Here is a 9,757-nt window from a genome sequence, read left to right as displayed (position 1 = left end):
CCAATACTTTGGCCACCTCATGCGAAGAGTTGACTCATTGGAAAAGACTCTGATGCTGGGAGGGATTGGGGGCAGGATAAGGGGACGACAGAGGATGAGATGGCTGGATGGCATCACCGACTCGATGGACATGAGTTTGAGTGAACTCCAGGAGTTGGTGATGGATGGACAGGGAGGCCTGGCATGTTGCAGTTAATGGGGTCGCAAAGAGTTGGACACGACTGAGCAACTAAACTGAACTGAATCACAAAAAGACCACATGCCATGTGATTTCACTTATATGAAATATCTAGAATAGTCAAACTCATAGAAACAAAAAGTAGAATAATGGCTGCCAGAGGTTTCAGGGAGGAGGCAATGGGAGTTATTTAATGGGTATAGAGTTTGTTTTGCAAGGTGAAAATTTCTAGAGGTTGTCTAGATTCACAACAACGTGAATATAATTAACACCAATAAACTGTACACTTTTAAATAGTTAATGTGATGAATTTTTGTTATATTATTACCATTAAAAATTTTAAATTAAACATAAAATTGAAAAATGTTTAATATTTAAATAAAAGACCCGTTTAGAGCAGACCTTAGTTATCAGAGACCAAAAAGTAAAGCGTTTTAGTAGGAAGCTATCATTATTAACTCTGATGTATGCCACTGTATGGGCAGTAAAATGTGTATGAATCATAAAGTATGTCCAGTCTGTCAGCTCCTGACACGGCCTATCATTTGCTTGTGATAAAATGGATTAAATGGAGGAAAACTAACAAGAATTTCGTCTGTATGCTCTTCCTGTGTATCCTGAAGCTTCAGAAATGTGAAAGGATCACTGCTCAGGATGAGCCTGGTTGGCATAATAAGCCTGCTTGTCCTTTAAGACTTTTCATTCCTGTTCATTCTGTCCTTCAAGTCACCTTTCTGACTCATTTGCATCACGATCATGGTTAGCAATTTATCCCATGTTTACCACTCTTCCAGGGACACTGTTTCAGTTCCCCTGGCTTCTGATGTTCATAGCAGTCTCTTGGTTTATAAGCTTCTTATCAAATGTGAATTGTTTATCTTATTTCACTTTTATTATTGCCTTCAGTGGTGGCAACAGCATTTTATTAGATTGCCTCTTGTCCTCATAATATATTCAAAATGTACTTAACTGTTTAACTTCTCTCCTTTAACCAAGATTCTTAAAATTTGGGGCTCAGCCTGGACATTTTGCAGAACCTAAGATTATGAGAAACTTCTCTAGAGTCTATTAAACTATTGAAATGGAGCCTGAAAGTATAGTCTTCTAAGGGTACTTTTAAATTGCACAATATAGGTTAGGGGTTGGCTTTCTCACAGTAGCCTCATATATGTGCAGTTGTCTCAAACTTAGGAGGTTCTATTTTTGCAGATTATTCTTTCTACTTTTTATCTGGCCAGTTTCATGATCATCAGATTAAAGAATTCTGTAGGGGGTTTTTTCTCATTATGTTCCAAAATAAGAAATTTTGGAACCTTTACCAATTTGGTAAAGGTATTGGTCTCATTTGAGAGGTAACTAGATTCACTGACTAGGAGCTATTTCGAGAAGTACATTAAATCAGGCAGACAAAAAAATAAATCTATGAACGAGTATTTCCTAAGCTTCCATAGAACATATAACTGATATAGAGCAGTGCTTACCAACTTTTTTCATGTCATGACAAACTAGTAAATAGGGATGCTGGTGTAGGGGGTTAACTACCCTCAGCTTGCCCTAAGACTAGTTGGGGACTAGGGGGCACATGTGCAGTGGACCCCCACATCAGTATATCAATACATTGTCCGTTCCAGCCTTCAGTATACTGCCTGGGAAGTTTTGGTTGAACTAGCTAGAGGAAAGTATGACCCTGAATTAGCACTTTCAGAAAAGGAAAAGACGTATCGTTTAATTTTTTGTTATAATAAGGATTACCAACAATAAAAACAACAGTATTTATGTACGACCAAATGTGAACTTTGACCCCACCCCATGAATGCTGGTTTTGCTGGACTTAATGAAGATTCAATAACACAGTTTTATCTTACGTTTTCAGATGTTTTTAGTCACCCTTTAAAAAAAATCTTTCAAGTTGTTGTTAGGCTGTCTTGTTCAGTTCTTAACAGATGCTGTTGAAAAATCCATGTGCCAAGGATGCTGAAATGTTGCAAGGGCCTGTTAAGCTTTATACTTAGCCTGTTTTTCTGTCTTTCAGTCGATACTCTGGACCCTGAAAAGCTGTTACAATGCCCCTATGATAAAAACCACCAGATCAGGGCCTGCAGGTTTCCTTATCATCTTATCAAGTGCAGAAAGGTATGATATTATTTTCTCAATTTGCCCGGTGATGGCCTCCTGAGTTCTTTTAAAAAACCAAATTTTATAAATATCAAATAATTTTAGCATATATGTTTTAATTAAATGCCAGAATTGCTTTGGGTTAAATGCCAACATTTATAGAAAAGAATTTCTTTATTTCTTGGGTATGTAAGTTTTTTCTCATTTGGGTTTTTCCCCCAACTAGTGACACAGCACCCTTAAACAGTTTCTCTCCAGTCTTCTCACCCTCTGTGAAACAGAGGAAACACTAATTTTTATTAGTGATAAGAAATCATTCTTGCCTTGTAAATTTGATGTACTTATTGTCCTGATAAGGATTGAGTACTGTAATACACTTATTTCTGATTTTTTTGTTTGTTTGTTTAGAATTGTTAGAGAAGTTGAACAACTAGAGGTTAACCCAAGAAAAGATTATTCATAAAAATAACTATTTCTCCAAGTTTCAACAGTAAGCATCTTTAGGGGGAGGGGGGAAAAAAAAAGCTCAAAGAGTTTTTTCCCTCTGGTCACCTTTTGTAGATTTAGTTGATGTAAGCTAATTTAATGCTGATACATTAATTGAGACAGTTTGAAAGGGTGGTTAGAATAGAAAGGTCAGATACAGAGGCCAGAGTTCTGCCAGGATTTATGCTTGGAAAACAACTTAGGTATTTAATCCAAACCTGCATACAGTTCACATATGCATTAATATTCTTCAAGGGATGTTTCTCTTGCAGTCCTGGAGACGTGATTATAATGCCATTGTTGATTATTTCTCAGCTCCTTTCAATGTCTAGAGCAAGAATTCCTTAAGGTTGAACCTAGACATTACAGACCAGCAGATACCACCACAACTTCCTCCTGTAGGCTCTCAGACATGTCCCAAGGAGAAAGGTTGGGAAAGGGAGCCATCATCATAACTCCCCTGTCCTAATGCTCTTAATCTTCAGCCACAAAACCTTTGCATTAGAATGCCCACTATCCCTTTAAAAAATCATGGAGATACCTGCCCTCACAATTTTCTCCATCTTCTATTTTTTTGCACCCTTCTCCCCACTTTACATTATTTTTACTTTTTTGAGTATCATTTGTGATATATCTTTTGCTTCTCCTAATTTCTTAATTGCTGGTAAATTTAACATAGCATTTGGGTTATATTAAACACTTTGTTTTGTTTTCTTGTTTTGTATTAAAATAAGGAACTTGGTCAACAGAGTTCTCTATCATCTGGACTTTTCCTTAGTGAAATAGCTGAAATAAAGGACAAATTGTTCAGAGCCTCATTTCAGGCATCGTTACTTTAAAGAGGTGTTCCTGTGTTAATCTGAAAAATCACTGGGTTTGCCTCTTCTGCAGCTCCCTTCCCACAGCTGTTTTCCTGCACTCTTGTGCTGCAGCAGCAGGGGCGCTACTGCAATGCAGACAAAGTGTGTTTTAGTGTTGCTGTTCGTCCTGAATATCAGCTTTCAAAGACATCCAGAGAGCTGTGCCTTACAGGCTGTGCCTTACAGGCTGTGCCACCGGACTCGCATGACCCTGAGAAGTAAACGGGGAGAATATATGATTCAAATACCCAATCTTAAATTCACTGTTTACTTCCTTATAAACCATTTTAACCCCAATATCTGTGTTGTCAGTCTTTATAATCATAACAAAGAGGTAATGTCTCTGTGATCTGTATAGGTGATAAATAATTCTCTCTTAATGTTCTGCTGAGTGTACCTATCACAGTTCCACCACAAGTTTATTGACAAACCACTTTAATTTTTTTCCCAGAATCATCCTGATGTCGCAAACAAACTGGCAACTTGTCCCTTCAATGCTCGCCATCAGGTTCCTCGGGCTGAAATCAGTCATCATATCTCAAGCTGTGATGACAAAAGCTGTATTGAGCAGGATGTAGGTAAGACTGACTAGCTAAGATGTTTCAGTACTGGAGGTTAGCTCCGTCAAATTTATATGATGCTACATTGTCATCTTGATTTTTGGCTTTCATCATTTCAGAAAAACAATACCTTTCTGCCTTTGAGATTTTTAATCTTAGCAGCAAAAGATTGTCAGGTGCCAGACTTCTTTTTCTTCTGACCAACCTGATTGATTTTACTAATAATTCGTTTAAAAATAAAAATTCTTTTATTACCGTAAATACAGCAAACATCTTTGTTTCTGCTTGTCTTTCTTGTCTTCTGTCGGAAAGGAGATAAGACCTGTTTAGCTTTCATCCTATCCATTTTTCAGAAACAAAGGCCCTGCAACCTTTTAAGCCACTAACTCCTTTAAATATAATAACTTGGCAGTGTCCCCTTCTTAAGTCAGAATCTCTGTTGTCTTGCAGTCAACCAAACCAGGAGCCTTGGACAAGAGACTATGGCTGAGAGCACGTGGCGGTGCCCTCCTTGCGATGAAGACTGGGACAAAGGTGAGGGGCCTCCACGTCTCTTTCTCCACAGTGCCAAACTCTGGAGTCGTTTGCTCTAGACAGAAGGAAGGGTCTCCTTTTTTATGAACATACCATGTTGTTCAGAATGCCTTATTATTCTTACTGAGCCCCAGTACAAAGACAGTTGTATCTCTGTGCAGACACACGGAACAGCCTTTCCCACTTGATTGGAAAAGAACACTACTTTACATATGTTTTTTTCATAAATTGTGTTATACCATCTGTGTTTGGTTGTTACTAGTCATGTTTATTCGGAGAAGGCAGTGGCACCCCACTCCAGTACTCTTGCCTGGAAAATCCCATGGACGGAGGAGCCTGGTGGGCTGCAGTCCATGGGGTCGATAAAAGTTGGACACAACTGAGCGACTTCACTTTCCCTTTTCACTTTCATGCATTGGAGAAGGAAATGGCAACCCACTCCAGTGTTCTTGCCTGGAGAATCCCAGGGACGGGGGAGCCTGGTGGGCTGCCATCTATGGGGTCGCACAGAGTCGGATACGACTGAAGCGACTTAGCAGCAGCAGCAGCAAGCATGTTTATTATTATTTATGTCGCTTGTGTTTCTATCCTTCAGTTAAATTCTTGCTACTGTGTCACTTAGGGTACTTGACCAGTTTTTACTTGCTTCTCTAAACTTGTTTATTATTTCTCATCTCACAAATTCTACAAGCATGAATTGGTGTTTTACCTAGTAGCACCACAAACTGTGTTTTGTTTCCTTTGGCAGATTTGTGGGAACAGACCAGCACCCCATTTGTCTGGGGCACAGCCAACTACTGTGGCAACAATAGGTAAATGAAAAGATCTCATTCCCACCACTTCCTCCCAGAATCAGAGTGCTCTGTTACCAACAGAAGGCTCCAGAGCATGTATTGACCTCTTTCCTCAATGATGTTACTTGGTGGTAATTTGTCTAGATATAGTTTTGGTGGTTTTTTTTCTATTTATTCCTTGAGTCATAAAAAGGTCACATGCTTTGCATTAATTCCTGTGGGAACACAAAAATACTAGCTTGTAGTCTAGCACAGGAGACAGTGGCGCCAGCCATTCTTATGTCTTAAGAGTTTTTGCTAAGTTCATGTTATTTTAATGCTTTGAAAAACTTATGTAGCTGTACTATATGTGTTATTTTTGCTCTGGATAACTAGTGTCTAAGGAAAAAGTAATCTTAAAAGTTTCTGATTTGAGATTGGACAATCCATAATACCAATTATGTATGGAAAAAACTCATCTCCTTCCCCACTGATTTTGTATCTAATTTAAATCTCTAAGATTTTTCATTACCACTTGATCTTCAAACCTTTTAGGATCATGTTCCGAATTCCCTGGCAGTCCAGTAGTTAGAATGCCACACTTTCACTACCAAGGGTGCAGGTTCCATCCCTGGCTGGGGAACTAAGATCCCATAAGCCATATAGTGTGGCCAACAAGAAAAAAAAAGATCATATTTCAAACCCAAATGAGAGCATTTCCAGATTAGAAAATGAAAATATTAGATAGTAGACTTCATTTTATCCTCAAATAGAATACTTAACCAATTTTTATTTTTTAGCTCCTAAAGTCAGTTATTATAAGTGTACAGTTATTTGTAGTTTATGTGTACACTGAGATAGAAAAACTTAAAGATGAATTCCATTGGTACAATTTTAATTTTATCTCAATTTTGTGAGATTTGTTGCCTTTAGTTTGGTTGTCTTGGCATTTTTTCTCTCTTATGTATATTGAGTGAGTTGATGAGCCTGTCATACAATTGAACAGTAGATGGCATTGCTGTTTATCTCAATTTCTAGAAAATGAAAATGGTTAAACCCATCTTAATGCCTGTACAGAACAGTGAGCTATCCAGAGAAGTGGTAATCATTCTAATTGCAAGAATGTTTTGATGGAAATGTGTTTACATTTCAGAATGTAGGTGGTTGTTTTTCCCCAAATTACAAAAAACACATTTTGATTGTCTTATGTTTGCCTGCCTAAAGAATGCAAATATGCCAGCATACTCAAATTAATCTCTCTTTTTGCAGCCCTGCAAGCAACATAGTTATGGAACATAAGAGTAACCTGGCTTCAGGCATGCGTGTTCCCAAGTCTCTTCCATATGTTCTGCCATGGAAAAACAGTAAGTGAAATAGTGGCAAAATGTTCTTGCTGTGTGTTGTACTAAATAAATACAGTTGGTCTTAATTATTCAAGGACATGTTCAGTCTGAATACCGAATGCCTTGCACCCGTATGGCCCTGAGAGTGAGCGCCTCCCCAGATTTTGCATCTTAAGCACATCACTCATCTCACCCTGGTCCTAACCCTGGTTAGTAACAGGCAAGTACAGGATCACAGAAGCCTAAAGAATATTTTCAAGACAGGGTGATGGAGAAAGAAAGGGCAACCCACTCCAGTATTCTTGCCTGGGAAATCCCATGAACAGAGGAGCCTGGGGTCACAAAGAGTCAGACACATCTTAGCAACTGAGCACGCGTGCATACTAGTTGAGCTTCCCGACAGAAAGCTCTATGCTATGTGCTCTCATCAGTATTCTTATCTGCTCTTCAAAACTATAAACAAGGAACGTTTTGGTTAAAATTTTTTAATTATAAAATACATACTAATTGCACAAAAAATTGTTTGCTTTGCTGGTAGTTGGCAGATCTGGACCCTGAATGAGTCTCTTAACTCCCAAGACCAGACCAGAATTATCCCCACGTTTCCTTTTCCTGCCTTTTCAGTTCTCTTTGTTTCCTGCCCACTCCCACCTCTCTTATACCATTTCTCTACCCCCATCTCAAGCCTTTGGTTTCAGCTATGAATAAATGCCTACTTCAATTGTGAATTACTGATGGCTTAAAAAATTACATTTTTGCAAATAAAACTCAAACCGAGAAAGAAAAAACAAGGGTGACCACTGACATCGGATTCCATGGATAAATTTGGGACCAATAAAAAGACTGTTTTAACTAGGAGGAAATCATCCCTGATTTTTTAAAGCATAATATCAATAGGGAATTGGGATTAGAAATTGGATTGCAAGGGCCTGAAAGGTAATGGGTAGAGACAAAATGAAAGTAATGTTATAAGAACCAGCATAAGAATGGTATTCAGATGTCTTCCCAAGGCCTCGGAGACAATGCTGAGTAAACAGGTCTGAAATTCATGTCATACCACCCTAGTAAAGAAATTCCCATATATGGGTACACCCAACATACTGTCATTTTTATTTAATATAAACTTCCTTTTCCTGATGTTGCCCCCAAATTCAGATGTCCTTGATTTCAGTCTTTGTTGTTGTTTGAGCTAATTTTTAGGTGGCTACAGGATCCCCTTTAAAACATTTCCCTTTGGATAGTTGCATTTCCCCCAATATGAGATTACCTAATCATATGCCATAAGGCTTGATAGGTGGAAGACTATTTTCTTTATCCGTGCTGAAATCCAGTCACTAATTTTAAATTCTACTTTATTATATAATTCCATATACCCCAGGAATAAATCATTTGTGTTTAGTAAGACTAGGGGGTGGAGTGAATTTCAATTGACATGGTGTATTTATTTTGAAATATTTCTACTCCATAGATGGAAATGCACAGTAACTGAATATTTCATCAAGTAAGTGTTTCAGTTTTATTTCATAATTTTTTCAGATGGTAGCAAGATTTAACTGGACATAAAGCAATTTGGGTCCAATTTTCTTTTAGATTATGGTACCAAATTAAAGCTCTGTGTGTGCCTTTCGTTTTTTAAGTATATAGCCTCTGTTATGGCTTTACATGCTAATGAATAAACATTTACTAGTTAAATTAGAATTCTGTTACATGCCAAGTTGCTCTCCCTAACGTTAGTGCACGTTGCCTTTTTCTTTTTTTTTTAATCAAAGTTGCATTCTACATCTATCATGCCTTTTTAATGGGCCGAGATTAATCAGACAGCTGTGCTTCACTGCTTTGCAATTCTTTCCCTGTGCAGTACAATTTAATACTCATCAAAAAATTCATACTTTTTAACTAGCATTTTAAAGTTTTGGGTCTCCAAAAGTCTCTAGATCTTATTGCACTGTAGATCTTATCTGAATATTTGATTTAGCAGAACCTCACAAAATCTATATAAAGAGACCAAAATCTTTTAGTTTTCATAGATGAAGCCCATCTTTGAGATACCCTATGTACCCACAGCAGAGCCAGGTTTGATGCTTCAAACGGCTGCCTTGGCTGAGGTTGACCAGCCACATGGCTTCTGGCAAAAGAGGAATATTGTTGGGCCAGGAATGGGATGATAATCCCCACTGTCATGAGATGGTAGGCCTTCAGTGAATATTTATTGAATGAATGAGTAATTGGCTTGTTGCCTTGTAGTCCATTCACTTTTTCTGAACAGTGAAGCAGATGGATCTTCTGCGAGCTAGGGTTTGTTTTGTACCAAAACTGATGTTTCTTCTGTTGAGAAACAAAAGATATTCTAAAAGCAAACACCCCTTAGCTGAGAACAATAATATTTATCAGTTGCTTCTAGGGACGGGCCATTTTTCTTGGTAGGTTCTGACATCAAATTATTAAATATATCTGGAAGCCAGAAAATTGGATTTGGTCCCAGAAGGGAAAGAGACGCAACTGCAGTGGAGTGCATCAGAAAAGCACACATAGACCTGGGTAAATGAAGAACTCTGAATCCTTCTCTGGCACACTGCTCAAAGTGTTTGGTGTTCATCCAGTATGGATAGCTACCTATCCAGTGGCTACTCTATGGTGAAAGCCTAGGAGAAACTTCTTGTCACTTAGGACTAAACACTTTTCTGCTTTGGAAAAGTGATAAACTCATTACACACTGATAATTTTTCTGTACGTGTTACCACAGAGGAATAAGGGGGAAAATTTAGGTAAGAATCCTTAAATAGCCACAGATCTTCTTATCCTCTTAGTTAAAAATAAAGCACCATTTTTTGAACGCCTGTTGTATAGAGAGAGAGACACACACACACACACACACACACACACACACCCACCCACCCACCCACCCACC

The 9,757-nt window shown here is 38.2% G+C and overlaps 1 protein-coding gene across 1 annotated transcript in view; it reads left to right on the top strand.

Annotated features, from left to right (window-relative positions):
- GTSF1 (gametocyte specific factor 1) overlaps window positions 1-9,757 on the top strand; it is a 16,700-nt gene that overhangs the window by 6,013 nt on the left and 930 nt on the right. The window contains exons 3-8 of the mRNA XM_010857984.1: window positions 2,211-2,311; window positions 4,091-4,217; window positions 4,650-4,733; window positions 5,482-5,545; window positions 6,776-6,870; window positions 8,318-8,350. Coding sequence (XP_010856286.1) covers window positions 2,211-2,311; window positions 4,091-4,217; window positions 4,650-4,733; window positions 5,482-5,545; window positions 6,776-6,870; window positions 8,318-8,334 — 488 coding nt within the window. The 3' untranslated portion in view covers window positions 8,335-8,350. The remainder of the gene's footprint in view (window positions 1-2,210; window positions 2,312-4,090; window positions 4,218-4,649; window positions 4,734-5,481; window positions 5,546-6,775; window positions 6,871-8,317; window positions 8,351-9,757) is intronic.

Source organism: Bison bison, unplaced genomic scaffold (assembly GCF_000754665.1).
Source record: "Bison bison bison isolate TAMUID 2011002044 unplaced genomic scaffold, Bison_UMD1.0 scf7180017864383, whole genome shotgun sequence".
NCBI classification, from domain to species: Eukaryota; Metazoa; Chordata; class Mammalia; order Artiodactyla; family Bovidae; genus Bison; species Bison bison.
This window is presented reverse-complemented; position numbering and strand designations above follow the sequence as displayed.